The sequence below is a fragment of the Drosophila nasuta genome, chromosome 3, assembly GCF_023558535.2.
Source record: "Drosophila nasuta strain 15112-1781.00 chromosome 3, ASM2355853v1, whole genome shotgun sequence".
Taxonomy (NCBI): Eukaryota; Metazoa; Arthropoda; class Insecta; order Diptera; family Drosophilidae; genus Drosophila; species Drosophila nasuta.
In genome coordinates, this window is record NC_083457.1 from 35,515,458 (window position 1) to 35,534,374 (window position 18,917).

Here is an 18,917-nt window from a genome sequence, read left to right on the forward strand (position 1 = left end):
GAGTATTGTATAATCTGTTGAAGTGTTTAATTAATCTAATCTGAAGTGAAGTTCTATGGCCTGAAACATAATAATGATTTGGTTTATTTTTAATAACTACTTAAACGCTTAATTAAGGTTTATTTTAATCCAGGGACTTTGTGAAATATTGCTAAACATTAGGTTAAGGTTGCGCATGAAAAGAAAAAATAGTTACTAAATTAGGCTATAACATTATAGAACATATAAAATAAATAAATTTTGTTTGTCAAAAATGTATAGTGAAGTAGAGCACTGAATAGTCAAGCAGGCCGCAATATTTGTAAACACTTGATAATTAAGTTAGCAAGCCGCTGCTATACTTAATAAACCATAACTATCGACACCAATTTAATTGATCAGTTGTCATCAAAATGAATTTATATGCGTAATTTGAATTCATTGGTTAAATGTGTCTAAAATAATTAAAACATGAATTGAAGCATATCAAGAGAATCGTATAAATTAGAGTTCAGATGAAACCTTGGTTCAGTGATTGCTTAAAATTTGAGAGAGAAATTGTAAAATGTTCAAGAGGCGTCAACTTGGCCAAGTAGCCTGCTGGCTTTTGGCCATCATTGTAATAGTTGCGGGCCACGTTAATGCCTACAAAAGTAAGTGCGGAACTTCAATTCACCCAGAGCTGTAACTGAATTTAGTTTCCCTTTGCTTTGATCAGAGTTCGGACAGGATTGTCGGGATGTTAGCTGTGCGGTTAATGAGCATTGCATTGTCTCGCATGTAGCTTGTGAGAGGGATCAATTGGATGGCGAGCACTGCGGGCTCTATCCCAGATGTGTGGAGCGTTCTTTGAGTGCAGCAGGTACGTTTTAAAATTTCTTTATGCTGTCAATCAGCTAACTGATCCGTTTGCAGATCAGCAACTGATCGACACCACATCCACCACAGCAAACACACGTTCATCCACCTTGTTATCGAGTAGTCCCATCACCAGCACCTTGACTTTGAATCATCAGCCGAAACATAAATCTCAGACGGACTTTGAACTCTTGGCTCCGGATCCGATTGTCGCTGATCCGGCTGCCAGTCATGCAGCTCAGCGACAGGCCAATGTTCTGGTCATTGTACAGGAGGGCAACCAGAATCCCAATCTCAATCCCAATACTTATCCGAATTACAACAATCAGCCCTGGCGGCAACCCTGCAGCCCCTATTATCCCTATACCTGCAATTATCCGAGTTCGCCTTACTTACCCACCGCCTCTAGATCGATACCAGCTTACGGCAATGCACGAGCTGCCTCAGGCCCTCAGTTGGTGCCTCCCACACCACCCTGCTACTACAATTGCTATCCTCGCTTGGCTTCTGGCTATCCATTTGCCCGCTCCGCGAGAGCTTCATCTCAGACCAACAACTATCTGATGTACATCACAATTTAGTGCGTCTTTCTTCTTCTGTTCTATTCTACTCACCAGACCGGGCATCTGGCCGACGACCACGTCGCTCTCCCCAGATGCCTCCTTATCCACCACCGATTCCAATGTCACCGATGCCCATGGGGCCAGTTGTAGTACCAGCTGGTGCAGCAGCACCACGTCCGGTTCCCCGACAATATCCGACTCAATATCAATATCAATATCAAGCACAATACGCGAATCCGTATCTATCGATCAGCATGGCCTATCCTACTTATATGTATCCGAACCGAGGAGTACCTCAGGCTCGTCAGGCTGTACAGGTGTATCCTGGTTTCTATAATCCTAGGCCCAGCTATTACTACAATATCAATGTGAATTTACCCCTCTCGGGTGGCTCCTCTTAAAGCAAAACGAAAAAGCTTCTTCTGACCTCACTTCTTGTTCTTCTCTTGATCTTCGATTTTTTCTTCAGATTCGTCAGACTTCATTGACTCGGATTCCGAATCAGAATCATTTCACAATATTACCAAAAGACAATATATACCTGGACCTATGCCAATGCCAATGCCTATGCCCATGCCAATGCCAATCGCTCAGCCTATTCCGATCGCAGCTCCTCGCATCTATTACCCTCCCTATCAGCCCTCGCCAATGGCTTGGCCTATGCCTGTGTATATACCTCCGACCCAGGTCATAACGCAACCCATAGTTATTCTTCCCATTGGCGTATCGAGTTTTGCGGGCGTGAGCTACACTCCCAGTCAATATTATGGACCAGCCGCCTACTATCCCACCTATGCCACACAATACACCACACAGACACCTTACTATGGCAACTTCAACAACAACAACAACAATAATAATAATTATAATGACTACAATAATAACAATAACAATTACAATACGTATGGATAATAAAAGAGCACAACAAGAAAACACTGGGAATCTACAAAATATAATAATACTGATGTAGTTTATAATGTAGTTATCTAATCCTGTCTTCACTTTAACAATCAATGCAGGCATTACCTTGGGAGAGACTGAAGCGATCGTTGCAAGGCTTTGGCAATCGAAGAGAGGCTGGACAAATGGGTAATGGAATGGGTGGAAATGGAATGGGTGGCAATGGAATGGGTGGCAATGGTATGGGTGGTAATGGCAATGGAATGGGTGGAAATGGAATGGGCGGCGGCATGGGGCCGCCACCACCAATGTGTGGCACCAAATGGGAGGTCGTGGAGGATTTGGTGGCAATGGAATGAATGGTAATGGAATGAACGGCAATGGCATGAATGGTAATGGCATGAATGGTAATGGCATGCGTGGCAATGGAATGAATGGTAATGGAAATGGTAATGGAAATGGTAATGGAATGAACCGCAATGGAATGAATAGAAACGGAATGAACGGCAATTCAAATTCATTCAGACGTCTAAAGCGCAGTGTGAAAAGTTTAACGCATCAAGGCGATGCGGCACAACAGGGAAACGGAATGGGAAATGGCAATGGAATGGGCGGAAACGGAATGGGAGGAGGCAATAGAAATGGTGGGAATGGAAATGGAATGGGTGGCAATGGAATGGGAGGAGGTAATGGAATGGGACCTCCAGGAATGTGTGGAAATGGAATAAATGGATTTCAAATGGGTGGCCGAGGAGGCAATGGAATGGGCCCACCCAATGGAATGGGTGGAAACGGAATGAATGGCAATGGAATGGGTGGTAATGGGATGGGCGGTTATGGCAATGGAATGGGAAGAAATGGAATGGGCGGCAACGGCATGGGAAACAATGGAATGGGTGGACGTGGAGGTGGAGGTGGAGGAATGGGTGGCAATGGAGGCCAATGGAATAATGGAAACAATGGCAATAGTCAATATTCATCACAGTCATCGACATTCGCAAATGGTCGCCAGGGAATGCAACAATCTTCGTACTCGATGAATGGGCGGCCAATGGGCACAATGCAGTCAAGCTGGAGCAATGGACAGGGAATGAACGTGTCAAGAGATCAACAATTATCAGTTTCCCGACAATCCGATGGAATCAATGCTGATAGTTCTGTGACCGTTAGCTCAGCCAATGGAGCAAATGGAAGCTCGCAGAGGCCGCGGCGAAATAATACCGCCTCATCGGATGATTCATGGTTCTAATATAAATATGTGTTTTAATGTATTTCAAATGTGCTTAAATATATTATAACTGCAATTATATATCTATTGTCTAAAAGCTTTATTTAATAATAAATGTTTCCTCATGCTAGACAATACTCCTGACATATTACAAGCTATTTGTGAACTTTAATGAACTTTAGAATTTACTCATAGTACTTTGATTTTATTATAAACGAACATTGTTACGCGTAACTGGAAAACGTTATTAATTTTAAGTATAAACTTAAAAAAAAATATTTTTAAATTTCGTGAGATGGAAATAATAGCAATATCTTAATTAGTCTGCAGAATAATCAAAGCTGTTCAAACAATAATCAAAAAGCACAACTCGGAAATGTTGTTAAGTAAACAAATAATAATATACTTAACTCTAGCTCTCTCTTTCGTTTACACTTTTAAAATTCAGAAGGTGCGCATTACAAAACCGGCTATGGCGAGCGAATTATTCAAGAGGTAGCGTTAACAAAGCGGAGAATCAGCGGGAGAGTGCGAGAGTGATAAAGAACGAGAGCGAGAAAAAGAATGCAAGTGAGAGTGGGAATGACATTAAAATATAAAAACACCTGTATAACGCTCAGATAATTTAGTCGGTTGCCGAACACCGCGCGTGGCACTTCGGGAGAACGATTCACAGCCGATTATGCAAAAGCTTTTGTTCACTTTACTGTTGATCGTGACCGCGATTGAGAATGAGGCGCGAGAAGCAATTAGACCACCACCTGAAGTAGGTCAAATAATCAAAGATCTTGAGGAAGTGCATATTGATGATTCGATTGAGCGAGGTAAGTGCTAGTGTACTTGAGATAATTTATATACTATATACATTTGTTAGTATAATACAAATTATAATTTAGCATACACAGCTTTCACTAATAAGATTGTAATCTTCAGTACTTTAATTTCATGTAATACGGTATATAATTAAGATGTGTACTTAAGCAAATATCATTTATGAGAAAGCAATATGCGAATGAAATCGAAACAACCAATTTCAATCAAAAAAATATTTGAAAATACTACTTAAATTAGTTCAAAAGCTTGTTTTTTAAATTTCAAAGTATTAAAATATTAACATTTGGCAGTTACAAAATTAACACGAAAATATAAACAAACATATTACTGATTAACTTATGGAGGTGACTAAAGTATTAGGTGACTAGCTAACATACGTTAATAAATTGGTTTCAAGATATGCATACATTTTACTGAAAACTCACATATTATTTAAAAATACAGTGAGATAGGTGTAAAGCTTAAGACGAAATCAAAAATGTTATTTCTATTGTTATAACAGAAAAGAACAGAAGGCAAAATGTCCAAATTTTACTTATTTATTATTATTTTCACTTACTATTAAATACTTGTGCACAAAGCCCAGGGCAGCACATCTGATGTATTCAATCTGCAGGCAATATAAAAGACACCAATTGAGCTGATTCACTTGTTGCATTAATTATTACTCACTTTTCTCCCCAGGGGCCCCCTGCATGCTGGACATCCAGAAAGATTTGCCGTCAGGGAAACGAGCGCAGCCACTTTACCTGCATCCGCACACGGACAGCTATTGGCTGCCTAATGGAGATGGTCAGTTGGTGGTGCCACGCGGTGCCAGCATTGAGCTGTATTGCGACTCCTCATTTGCGAATATGGACAGTCAGGAAGAGACCGTCTCCATTCATGCCCGCTGCCTGCACGACACAACCTTTGAGTGGACAGGCGGAAAGCAAGAGCTGCAGGATTTCTACTGCACACAGCAGCTTAAATATGTCGTGGAACGTTTGGAGCAGCAGCCATGTGGCGATGGGAATATGACATCAGCGGCACGCATTTACCGTGTGGGCTACAATGTGAGCGGAGGGAGATTTGTGCGCACCCTGGAGCTGTGTCACGATGCCGAGCAGCTGCGAACCGAGTATGTGTACTATCAGTTGCTGCCGGCAAGCGTGCACTTTCAGCGACACGTGAAGCGCCCACAGTTCAGCTCCGCCGGCCACTTTTGTGGCTTCGACATGCAGCGCCTCTACTCACAGGCGCATCAGCAAAAGCGGGCCAAGCAACTGCTGCAGCAGGCGGCCCCATCTGATGGTGTTGATGTTGGCGTTGGTGTTGGTCTTGGTGTGGACATGAAGTCCACGCTGTTTGATACGAAGGACCTTTTTCTTGCTCGCGGACATTTGGCCGCCAAGGCTGATCTGATTTATGCCACCCAACAACGCAGCACTTTCAACTATCTGAATGTGGCACCCCAGTGGCAGACACTCAATGCTGGCCACTGGGCTGTTGTTGAGGAGGCCACCCGACGTTTTGCTGCACGCGAGAAGCTCTCGCTGAGCATATATACGGGCACCTATGGCGTCATGCCACTGCCGAACGCTACTCAGACGAGCTTCTATCTGGCCAACGATGCCAATAACAATCACGTTTTGCCTGTGCCCCTTCTCTTCTATCGCCTGGTCATCGACAATGATAGGCCATGGTCTGGCCTAGCCATCGTGGGTGTCAACAATCCCCATGCCACCTGGCCCGAGATTTGGAAGTCATATATGATTTGTGAGACCAGAATACCGCCAAGGTATGTGCCCTGGTTACGCTCGCTGCAGCAGAAGAACTTGAAAAAGGGATATCTCTATGCCTGCACCGTTGCGGATGTGGCCAGAGCGGTGGGACACTTGCCACCCCATCTTCTAGAGGTACACGAGCCTCTTTTAGGGGAAGACTTGAAAGATCATGAGTTAAGCGAAGATGACATCATTGACTCCGACTAACTTTAAAGGGAATATCATTCTGTAGAATTTTAACTTATTTACTTTTAATCCCATTTAAATTAGTGTTTTATTCTAAACATAAACAGAATTTTAAATTGGATTACATTTGTATCTCAATTCCTAACTCTATTTTAATACTGAACCTGTTCCATTAATTCATTATCATTAGATATTTATTACTAATCATAAGTTTGCTATCTAATAAAAATATTAACGTAAAAATCATTTATTCATGTTGTTGTTTTATAGTATATTATATATATTATATTTATTGGCACTAAACAAATCTAACAGTGAAATGCATTCTTTACATTTATTGCTTACCCTACGTTTCTCCAGTTATAAAATTGCTTTCAACAATTCAATTATAACTCAAGAATTTCTCAGAAAACGTTTTATTCTTAGCCCAATATTTTTTCCAGGAATATGCTAAAGAAAACAGGGGAAAATGGAATTTTCGAATTGTTTTGTTTTCTATTAATTTCATACAACAGATTCCAAAGAAGTACGTTTTCTTTTTTCTATATCGGTTCTTAAGGTTCTTAAGTCAACAGAGATTACTTACACATATATTGTTTACCGTTGGCTAACATAAAAAAAAAAAAAAATATTATATTGTTCGACCCCAACTCTGGCACTTCCTTTCCGGATGGACGGAACAGCAAGGACTTTAAACGTGCGGAAAGCAGTTGGAAGTACGTTTCAACGTTTTCAAATCAGTAAATGCAAATGTAAATGTATTGAAAGCTCAAATGGGACCAAAGGCAAAAGCAAGAAAAACGAACAACGAAAAGAAAGAAAAAGAATTTATGGTAATGTGTAAAATGAAAGAAAGCGAAAGAAAAGAAAAGAATTCAAGGACGCAAATGCCGGAAAACGGCAACAAAACCAACGGAAAATTTAAGAAATTGTGCCAGACGACTACGCTAAGGCCTTTGTACTTCCTTCGGTTTAGAAATGTGCGAGTGTGTGCGAGGACGCTGGCAAAAAAAGGATTAAATCAATGTTGCGGAACAAATTGTGTTATGTGGGTAGGTAATACAGACCTATTTCATTTCTTCAAGCTAACAAGGCAACAGCAACTCCGGTGGGATGAGGCCTGCTTTCACTTCCTCCTCTTCTGACCTAAGCCTAGACCGCAGTCGACGCGTCGACCCAATTTGATGGTGTCAAAATCACACGAGCGTTAATAATAGGGGATACACATGGTTGGCATGATATGTTATGTTATGTTATGTTATGTGTATGGTTACTCACATATATTAACTCAATTAACTGTTTGCCAAACGTCATTAAAGATCATCAGACGACAGAATGAGTTGGGCCTAAATAACCTAATGCCAATTGATTTTAAATACAATAAATAAATATTTGTTGTGTGTAGAGTAATTTATTTTATTTAGGTATCTTTATTCCTAATTTCACAATTATATCACAATTTTCTAATAAAAACTATTCGTTATAAATATTAGAGTAAAGCTAGTTCTCCTTCAATTTTATGATCTTGTTTTGCATCAAAGCAGAATCATGCACACAATTATCATTTATATTTCGAAAGTTTGTTTGTGATTTAAGAATAACCTTAAGCAATCACCCTCAAATCGCACAATTGAATACAAAACAAACTCTCCGAGACATTGAAACAGTGAAGAAATTGTGTTTCTTTGTTGGCACATTCTATTTCTGGGTTCGACGTGACTTTGGGACCGGCTACTCTGGTGACTTTCGTTTTTCTGGCAATAATATTTCGCTTAAAAAAATGTTTTGCTTCTTTTCATTCTTTTTCGGTATAGCACTTGTAAACTTGATGAAAGTTTATCTGGGTTGCGGAGGGGGGAAGCGAAGGCAGAAACCAGGGCAGCAGCAGCGAGAACCAGAACCGCGGAAGGAACAAAAAGCGAGCAGCAAAAAATAATAATTGAACGCACTTCACGCAGCTGTTGTCTGGTATGCCTTTGGTGTTGTTGTCATTGCTGTTGTTGTGGCTCTGGCTCCTGTTCTGTTCTGTGCTGTGTTGCGAAGAAGGATATGTTGTGTCCTGTGGTCGCCAGCGGAAATTATTATTTATATTTTGTATTCGGCGCGTGGCATTGTTAGTGCGGCTTGATCACGATACACTTTTTAATATTGCCACATTTTGGCAACGCTCGCCATCTCTCTCCCTCTCTCTCTTACTCTCGCCTTTTTGTTTTATTTTAATATTTTGATTAAAATGCATATTAAATCTTGGCAATGTAAAAACAGTGAAGAAAAAAAATGGAATGAATTAAATACAAATTGAAGCATAAAAATATAATATAAATAATTTCCTGTGCCCGACTGTGCTCTCTCTCTCTCTCTTTCTCTCTTTGTTCGCCTTGTTTCCTTCCGTTCGGCCGTGCAGCTACACACAGCTCGAACTGGGACTCATACACACACATGCATGCACACACATATGGGGCAAGTCCTTTGGATTGCATGTGAAAGGCAGCCAAGTTGAAATATTTTGTTAAATGTTGCGTAGGTTTCCCAAAAGACAAAAAGTATATAATATAATACACACACTCACACATTTACATGTGTATCGATGGAGGAAGCGAGTTCAGGGTGACAGGGGAAGTCGATTGCAGATTGGGGAGATTGGGGACAAAGGCACAACAGGAAGCACGCATGTAAGCGGCATGATTTATATTGGAAAATTGAGGTTTATTCATAACTGTATTCATTTCTTAAATCGATATTCAATGGGTGACTGGGTCGACAGATCTAGGATAAGGCCCCGCTCCACTTAACAACAATTTAGTTAATTCCACACAAGTTGAGCTTAATTCAATTCAAAAAGCGCACAACGAGAACAACAAGGATAAGGCATGCATAAAGTACGTGCACACAATGAACAATGTGTCCGACACATAAAGCGAGAGGGAGAAACCCTTTTGAATACAATATGAAAATGGCCAAGAAATTGGCGTTTCATTTTACTTGCAGACCAATTGAAATTGCAATGGCAGCAGCAAAAGCAGCAGCGGCTAGAAGAAGGCAAACATGACGACAGTGACATCTAATATCCTTATTGTTGGCGCAAAGGCAAATTTATGGCCAACAAAGTACTTAACTTTAGCTTTAGCTTCGAGTGTCTCTGCGTTGCTTTTGCTCTGCTTGCCTCACAATTTCCAACTTGGCTGACTGGCAAATGGTCGCCTTCAGTTACAGCAAATGCACTCGCAATCCTAATGAGGATGTGGTCGTTGGCGAAACTTAACTCTCAACTTGCAACTGGCAACTTGCAACGAGCAACTTGCAACTTGCAATTCGCCACTCTCCATTCGCCATTCGCACGTTGCTACATGGCTGATCCTGAGTGCTCATGCTGTGACATTACCTCAGCAAGGTGTTTGGTTAATGGACTAATGGCTGCTTTGACTCCTACGGCTTAGTGGTAGGTCGAGTTGCAAACACGCAGAAAGACAGCCATGCAAATTGGTCATTATGGATAGTGTCAGGTGTCAACTACAAACAGGTGCCGCAATCTAGAAATCTGCTTTTGTAAACGTAACTATATCTTAAATATATGTTATACGTATGCAATGAATTGAATTATAATGTTTGCTCGCCAATCGATTACAGTTCACTCTCTGAGCGCATTTTCTTGCTCCTACATTTGCATTACAAAGCTATGAAAAAGTACGAGTAGCCAGCCCACATCCTTGAAGGAACTTTATGGTTTCCGCTTGCAAACGCCACGACTATTCACAAGCATGACATAAAAAAATCAGGCTTTATTTTGTAAGTTAAAGAACACGTCAAATGGGCTTATACGTTATTTCTCCTAATACCTCGCCGAACAGCGTCGACTAAAGAGACCCTTAATTTGCTATCAAACAAATTTATAATGTAGAACCAATTTAAATTTACGTTAAACAAAAAAATAATTTGATGATAATTTGATAATTTAATGATAAATTCTTATTTTCTTAGTTCTTATTAGTAATTAAATTAAGGCTAAAATTATGAGCAAAGCATTTATTGTTGAAATACAATTTGAAATATGTTTGAATAGATTAAGTTGCAGTGGATTTTTTTTTTCCTATCTACAAAATATAATTTTGACTTATATTTCGACATTTATTGTTGTTAGTCTTCGCTTAATACTACACAATTCAGCTCACTCTCCTTGCATTTAATCCAGCAATATTTTTCCTTTTAATGACACACTATTACAAACGCCACTCTTTTGCTTTTGCACATATTCAGAGGGTTGTAAATCAATTAAATTATTATTCGTTCGGCAACACTAAAAGCAAATTGAGTGACCCTAAAGGAAAAATGTATATGATTGCATAAGGGGCTATTAACCTGACGCGTTTTAAAAATCAAAAGTCCAATTGTACGCTGGCAACGGCAAGGGCCACGATAAAACCCTTTGATCTGTTGTTGGCACCAAAGCAGCAGCAGCAGCAATAACGTTGTCCTTGGTGCTCTTGTTGTTGTTGTTGTTGCTTTTGTTTTTGCCTCTTTTACAGCTTATGAAATATTATATATAAATATATATGTATATAAATATTCGCACATATTAAAATTCATACCTACTGTACTGTTGTTGTAGGTCCTTTGTGCTGGCTGCCAAGTAATGGCTTTATGCGACAGAAACCAATTTATTCACCCTTCCTGTTCCTGTTTCAAATTACCCCGCAGGTAGAGTGAATTGCCCTCAAAAATGTGGGAGACAGCTGGGGGTGGCGACTATAACGGTTGTCGCCACTTTAAACCAGCCTTTGGCGTTGACAACTTAAAGTAGAACATCAGACGGCCTTGTGTCGCATTACAATTTTCATGGAATTTTGCGAACAGTTTTTATTGATTTGTTTTCTAATAACGTTATGGAATATTCATATAATTTTATTATTTGGATATAAACAGTGATTGTTTTAGTAGCTGAGGGCATATGTACAATAAATATTTTATTTGGAATTCTGTTGAATATTTTAGATAAGGATTTAATAACTTGCCTAGATTACTTCAAAAAGTAGTAAGAAATCGCTAAATTTAGGAGATGCGTCAACTGTCCTTTTTGATGTATTTGTAATATAGAATTTATGAATACATGTATATTATTTTTTGAAACTATATATTGTAAGAAACCTAATTCTGTCACTTATCCATTCAACTCGTTGGTCATAAAATAAATATAGCCTGCTTTTCTACGCAAATCCTTTCACTAAATAAACTAGTTTACAGCTCGTGTTAAAATCCTAATCAAATCACAAATAGGCAAATGTTAAAATTAAATTGCCTCTAAAACAAAAGGTGCAACTGCAAAAATATCTTAAACGATGCTGTCAAACAGAGTGACACATAAATTTCTCAAAATATATGAAAAAATATTTGAGATAACTTCACAGAATCGTAAACTTGGACAAACAGATGTATAAAAAGATGACGACACTAAAAACATATGCTGAATGGATAAACCAATTTCAGCACATTGCGATACGTGAAAATAAGAGCAAAGATATTAAGTATACGTAGCTCGTTTTTAGCAGCACTGTCAAAGAGACTGTCGGCAGCAGAACGGCACCAGCAGCAGCATCCGCGTATTATGTTCTCCCATTCGGCAATCTGTGCTGCGCTTTTTAGCGCACACGTTTCCCTTGAGCCGAATCCGAGAAGAGCAGAGTGAAGGCCGAAGCACTTGCAGCAACACTTGCCACAATTGGCATGTTGCTGCGGTTGTATCGTTGCGGGCTGCTGAGAAATGCATGTGAAGCCACAAAAACGCGGTAAAACGATTACCAAAAATGTGTGCAGCAAAACTGCCACAGCACTTGCAGATATGAGACAGCAAAAAGGTAAAACGAACAGCAAGAATATGTACATATGTGACTGGAGCATATCTTTAAAAACAGCGCTCTTTTGTTTCTTTGATGGAGGAATTGGAAAATGAAAGGCAAACAAGTGAAAATATTATTACAGACGCCCTCATAAATCAAATGACTTTTTATTTCCGTTTATTTTACAACAGGAAATCAGTCTTTAAGCTCACAAATAAAGCCAATTGATTAGATAATTGTTCCTTCATTAAGACCAATTGAATCAGAGCATTTAATACTTCATGGATGTGGCATTTTTCTTGTCAAATTCCTTAATAGAATTTCGTTTCGCTTCAGCACGTCTGGCAACCGCGAGGGAGGGGAGGGAAGGAAGTGCTGACCTGAACTGGGTCGGTTGTCGCCCGAGACACTTCAAGTGTAAATTTGAGTTCTTCGAGGCGTCTAAACAAGTTCAATCAATGATAAAACCGCACGCACACTTAAAAATACCAAATGTTTGACACACTCACACACACACGCTTGCTAGTTTTATTGCTTTTGATACTGTCAAAGCAATTGAATTGAATTGAATTGAGAAAAGCTGAAAAAGTAGGGGAATTGGAAACATGTTTCCACGCCAATCGTTGAGGATTTGAAAGGGCAGTCGAGTCACTGACTGAGTTCCTCGCTCAATGGCGTTCATTAGAACGCTTTAAGGCATTCAGTTGACCCTGACAATGATTTGCCCGACACCAAGTGTCCACTCCTCCTCCTCCTCCCCAACACGCCCTCGCTGACAAATTGCGGCAGCAACATTCACCCCTAGAGAGTTCAAGGGGGCATTGCCAAAAAAAACTAAAGTAAAAAAGTAAAAGTAAAAGCAAATACGCGGATTGCCATAAAAAATGTATTTCAATCTATTTTCTACTGTCTGTAGCTGCTCCTGTTGAGGATTTATGGCTTCTGCGGTTAAATACGCCAACGGCAGCATTGCAGGCATCCACACACACACTCACACACACACCCACATTCATTTGAAAAAGGGTTCGATTTATGTGAATATATTTTAGGGACGCAACAAGTTCCTAACTAACCAAAAAAACTTCTAAACTGGCACCCAACCCGCGTCATTTACGGTTTATGGAGTGCGTTTAAGATAAACACTGACAGAGTTGCCATGAAATACGCGATAACTTTGTTGTTTATATATTTTCGTATAAACGGATTTTAATTTTAAATCAAACAAGTTGCAAAGCTAGAATCGAGTATGTTTGACCTTAAGTTACTCTGTAGACTTTTTATACCCGCCTTTGTGAATTGTAAAAGGTATTTAAGAAATAATTTTGTATGGAAAAAATAGCTGATGCAGTTGGATCTTTGTTGCTTTAGTTGACAATCTGGTGTATTTTGTGCTCATTTATATTATATATTTTGAATGTAACAGTATATCAATATATCAAATATAGCTCTTATTATATTTTAGTACTATTCGGCGCTTTTTTCTTTATAATTTTATAAATGCAACATGTAAGTAATTAGCTTATAATTCAATTTAAAACACATTCAGGAATAAGTAAGCTAATTAATATAATATTATTACGTATTAACAAAATATTAACTTGTATTTTTGTATCTGTATTTTTTTATATATCACGCCGAAAGAATAAGGAGCCTAAAATATGTATAATACATGGTTTAAATGCCAAATCATCACTGGCAATCCTAAATATAATATTTTATTTTCCTCTTCTCTACAAGTACTTGGCTTAGTCTGAAGTAAAGTGAAATTCCTAGAGCACATCTTTCATAGCATCACATACGCCTTAACATACTTTTCATACTTGCGCGTCGGCGCTTGTTTAATATGCAACTATCTTTATTGTTTTTAAAGCTTGCAGCATAAAAGAGAATGTTTAACCTGCTTAGTGGCGCAGAGTTTATAGTACAATTCATATGAGAGACTGGGGAAAGCATAAATTCATAAAGCTGCAAAACTGCGTGTCAAACACACAAGTACGTGTACTACTAGAGAGCACCCTCGACGTCAGATCCTTTAAACTGTAGTTTAACGAGCTGTTGCCATAACCCCAGTCACCTTACCACCTTCCCACCACCGCTCTCTCACCCCCTGCTCATCACTGTTTTTCCGGGCAAAACGCATTATATCTCTGGCAGTAGCAACTGACTCTAATGTGACGCTTATAAGTGCTGGGAGACGACATGTGCTGCAATGACTACAACGATGACGACGACGACGATGATGATGACGATGACGAGAATTACAAAGTGCATTTTTTATCATTTTCTGACAACGAAAACTAACTCAACTTCCACAGGAATTCCGAAACATTTCAGTCCCTTTTTATGCATATTTCCACAAAGCATATTCCGCTTAACGCATAAATTAGTTTACTCGTGTTTTTCTTTTTTTATTGAAATTGCATTTACAATGAATTTTGAATTTGAATTTAGTTAACCAGCATTTAGGGCGCATTCAAATGCTGCAGACACTGCATAGCACTTAAATTAGTTTCCTTCGTCTTGACAGCAGCAGCGTCGGCTTTCACTGTTGAGATCATTACATCATTGATGGCACCAGCCACATAATCCACATTGTTCGGCCTCAGGGCACCCACATTGATGCTTCCGGAATTTGGCACATAGATGTGGCGACTGCGTAGCTCCTTCAGTTGCGGCATCTTCAGATTTGTGTAGAGATGGGGACCCTGTTGGTCCTTCATTTGAGCCCAGTTGCCGGGCGTCCTAAGGATCTCTAGCTTATTGCTCAACGCTAAACGCATTTGTCGCATATTCTGATGTATATCCTTGAGCGTCAGAGCCCTGTTACGAAATAGTTGGCAAATATTTATGTCACATTATTCAATGTAGATACTTAATGGGGTCTTAAAGAGGAAGTTACTTTAATGCAGGCACTTTCAACTTAATGCCACTTATAGAGGATTTATTAAGAATGCATGGCAAAGGGAGAGAAATCGATACAGAATTCTTAAGCGACTCAATTGATAAGCGATTTATATGTTTCATTCATTGAGGCAAATAAAATTTAGAAGTCAAAGTCGACATACGAAAAATTCAGCGCATAAGTTGGAATTAAATTATCATTAAACGTTTAATCATATGTAGTACATATGAATAAAAACCAATAATGAGAAAATAACTTGAAGAGAAGCTTACTTACTCTATAGTAAAAGACTTCCTTAGATTATAAAGCCAAAAAGTACAATATGAAATAATCTTTTCACAATTAAATGATTACATATAAGGGTAAATCAGATAATAAAAGAAATTAATTAAATTCATATTATATATGAAATAAAATCGAAAAGAAAACAACTTTAATCAACATTTTCAAAAATCTATTGATGACAAGTTGCACTATATATAATTGATAATTAAAATAGAAAACGACTTAACTAGAGTAAATTTAAACATACTTACGAATGCTGTCTTAACTAAAAGCCCTACTTACCAATCTTGACGCAGTGTTGAGTTTGTCAGAACTTTGGACACCACACGACTTGCAAACACTGAAGAGCACTGTGCATTGTGCTCCAGTAAAGAGCTCTCCAGCTGATCCTTCACCGACTCCAAGTGCGTGGCATTGCTGACCACAGCCATCAGATGACCCAACGCCTCATCTGTAAAATGTAATTTAAACTCCTGCCAAGACATCACACATTACTCTTCAACTTACCGTAGAGTCCAAAGTTCTGTACAAACGACTGCACACATAGTAAATCAAGGCCAAACTCGGCAAAGTAACGCACAGGCCACGTATCCTGGCTGGTATCACCGCTGGCCAAGCCATGGAACTCTAAATTGAAAACGGGAATCATTTTCTTGCACTTGACAATGTGAGCAATCAGTTTCCACTCATCGATGGTGGGCGACAAGCTGGTGGGATTCTGGGCACAGGCATCCATAACGATAACTGCGCCTTCCGGAGCAGTCATCAAGTCAGCAACCAGTCCATAAATGTTCAACTCGACCTTCTCCTCGCTGTAATACTGATAACTGTGGCAGGTGAAACCAGCTCGCTTGAAGATGGGCTCGAAATGCTCCGAGCAAGGACGAGCGAGGAGGCAGACATTGCACTTCATCTTATCGCGCAGAAAATGCGCCGCCAAACGCAGTGCATCTAAGCCGGAACGCGTTTGAATGCCGAGTACCTGAGAGAAGAAGGTTAAAAATCGAATAAAAAGTTTAATGAACTGTCAACCTACACGCTGCTGAGTTATAGCTGATGCTGCCTTATTGAGGATCAGTTCGTTGGCAATCCGATTGAACTCGGGATTGCCAAGTGGCGGCAACGGTTCATGCGGCAAAGTGTCATCACAGATCACAGCAACTCTTGCCTTGCGCACTGCCTGAAATAAATACGGCTTGCCATTTGGACTGCGATAGTGATCGCCACAAAGATTGAGCTTAAGCGGACTCGTGTCCTGCTCGAATGCAGCTTCCACACTGGTTAAATCTTTGTCTTTGCAATTCTCAACACGAGCAAAGGGCACAAACAACGCTGTTGAAGAGCAGCGTGTGCTGCTCTTGGAAATGCCATGCTGAAGCAGACTGTGGGCCAGCGCAGAGATTGCGCTCATTGCTGGATAAAATAATGGCCAAAAATTTCGAAATAGAAAATACAATTTCACTTGAAATTTAAAATCAAACTAAAAAGTGTGAATAAGATTGAGTCTACTACTGAGCTAATCTCAAATAGCATTTCAATTACTCTATAGACAACACTTTGACACGGCGAAATTGTATGCTCGTAATTTAATTTAAATTCGCTGCCAAAGGGAGGCGAACGAAAGCGAAGAAATGAAGAGTGGGGTTCACACACGCGCACTTCACTTAATCAAATGGCAGCAAGTGAAATTTCGCGCGCTCAAAAATTTGTTCATTTCACACACGCAGCGCGAAGAGAAAAGCCGAGGAAACTGACTAACTTCCTCCCTCCATTCTGTTCCTTTACGGTAGAAGTATGCCGAAAAAAAAGTATTTGCAACAGCAAACTAGCAGCAAAGGCATTTTAGCCGCCCTCTCGCAATAGTTTCAAGTGCCTCCGCTGCGCTGTGGATCCTTGGCAAACGCCGACGGCGCGCCGTGACGACGTCCTTGTTTGTCTGCGCTCCTTCTGCCCCCCTATATGTGTGTGCTCCTCCCTCTCTTCATCCAACCAACCAACCAACCCACCAACCAACCATTCATCCATCCATTGCCAGTGTCGTCGTCGTCGTCTTCTTCGTCGTCTTTCCACTTTCATCAACATCATCAGCATTTGTATGTAAATAATTTCGCTAAAAAGTATGCTATACAAAAGTTGTTTCTTGCTTGTTTGCTATTGTGTCGTCGTCCCTGCATATTCTACATGTATGTATGTGTGTGTGCGTGTGAATGCCGTTTCTTGGCTCGACGCTCATCATATTTTCTTATACATGCGCGCAAATTGCACACACGCTTTTGAGTTTGAATCAGCATAGTCTACAACTCATTTTGGGTTATCCACAATATTCGCATCCTTCACGTGTCCTGCATATTACTCCCGCTATGCTATGCTATGCGTAATCCTATTAGTTAACCTTGAACTTCTCTACATCTATTTTGCCCGCTTACCAATTTCTGGTCTTTGGCATTAATTATTTACAAGGTTCGGTTAGTTTCACATGTGTCAAACGCTCCGATAACAATTTGGCATCATTGACATAATTTATGAGCCGCCGCCCTCCAGGATGCAGAAGGCGGAGATTCAAACTAATAGCAGCCCCGAAAACTTTTCGTTAAACACGTTAGCGCATAAGTAATTCATGTAGTTCGCAAAAAGTTTTTAACCCACCCTTCGATCAAATTTGATTTGGGTTAAGGCGCAAAGTAGAATTTGCTTCGTCTTCCCCCCAGTCGCTCCGCTTGCATCCTGGCGATAATAGTAATTGCCAAAATGACACAAGCTGGAAGTGTGACTTTACTTATGTTAAACAAGCGCGTGAACTACAATGTTTGCCAAGTTAAAATAGTAAAACTTTACTAGTTTTAAGGCAGCTTTAAAATCTTTTGAATTAAGTTAACTCAAATAATTAAAAACAATAAACTCGAATTATGTTTATTAAATCAATGCTGAACAATAAACTCGACTGTTATTGTTGAGAGTTAACAAGCGTAATTGCAGATAATAAGCACATTAAAGTTGTGCTGAGTTAAAGCGCTGTCCAGCACTTGGTCAACAGATAAATAAAGTGCATAGGCAAGACTCAGAAGAATAAAAGCGGAGGCCAAAGGAAAAAGGCAAATGGCGGCAACAAAACGACCGCAAGCGCATTAACTCTAGATATAGATGTGGCCATTAAGTGGAAATAAGTGTGTAATTATGAATCAAACTGAACGAGGCGCCTACTCAGTCAGCAGCTTTGACGAGCTGCGACCACACTGCGTATGTGTAATATACAAGCGAGCGAGTGCCCTAATAAGGCGGCAAGTGAAAGGCTCGTTAAATATTTGAGCCACGTTTATGGCACTTACGGCAGCACTTTAAGTCAAAGTCAAGTCTAGTCCAAGAACTTAAATGTGCACTCGTAAACAAGAAGCAACTTAATAAGGACTTTTTTCGGAGCCAACAAATGTGCAAAGTTTGTTGGCAGGCGAAATTTAAATATCATTAGCCTTGCAGCAGCCGAAAAGTATAAACAACTTTAATATACTCATACGGCAAAGTCAAATTATTAAACTGAATTATGCCGAGGCTTTTCCCTCTTACATATTTTTTCCCCCAAGTGCGTAC

At 39.8% G+C, this 18,917-nt stretch overlaps 4 protein-coding genes across 4 annotated transcripts; 3 read left to right on the top strand and 1 right to left on the bottom strand.

Moving 5' to 3' along the window:
- The first annotated feature begins 528 nt into the window (after nucleotides 1–528).
- On the top strand, nucleotides 529–1,581 carry LOC132788202 (uncharacterized). Its single transcript, XM_060795534.1, has 3 exons — nucleotides 529–632; nucleotides 698–841; nucleotides 895–1,581. The coding sequence occupies exons 1-3, from the start codon at nucleotides 545–547 to the stop codon at nucleotides 1,416–1,418; spliced, it is 756 nt and encodes a 251-aa protein (XP_060651517.1). The 5' UTR covers nucleotides 529–544; the 3' UTR covers nucleotides 1,419–1,581.
- A 1,089-nt stretch (nucleotides 1,582–2,670) lies between these two features.
- Nucleotides 2,671–3,549, top strand: LOC132788204 (N66 matrix protein). Its single transcript, XM_060795535.1, has one exon. The coding sequence runs from the start codon at nucleotides 2,671–2,673 to the stop codon at nucleotides 3,547–3,549; it is 879 nt and encodes a 292-aa protein (XP_060651518.1).
- Nucleotides 3,550–4,170: 621 nt separating this feature from the next.
- LOC132792666 (uncharacterized) lies at nucleotides 4,171–6,389 on the top strand. The gene is made up of 2 exons (XM_060802111.1): nucleotides 4,171–4,352; nucleotides 5,047–6,389. Exons 1-2 carry the CDS (start codon nucleotides 4,211–4,213, stop codon nucleotides 6,333–6,335), a joined length of 1,431 nt encoding a protein of 476 aa, XP_060658094.1. The 5' UTR covers nucleotides 4,171–4,210; the 3' UTR covers nucleotides 6,336–6,389.
- An 8,139-nt stretch (nucleotides 6,390–14,528) lies between these two features.
- LOC132792598 (aspartate aminotransferase, cytoplasmic-like) lies at nucleotides 14,529–16,847 on the bottom strand. Its single transcript, XM_060802027.1, has 4 exons — nucleotides 16,369–16,847; nucleotides 15,840–16,314; nucleotides 15,615–15,783; nucleotides 14,529–14,965 (listed from the first exon to the last, which is right to left on the bottom strand). The coding sequence occupies exons 1-4, from the start codon at nucleotides 16,741–16,743 to the stop codon at nucleotides 14,608–14,610; spliced, it is 1,377 nt and encodes a 458-aa protein (XP_060658010.1). The 5' UTR covers nucleotides 16,744–16,847; the 3' UTR covers nucleotides 14,529–14,607.
- Between the last annotated feature and the right edge of the window lie 2,070 nt (nucleotides 16,848–18,917).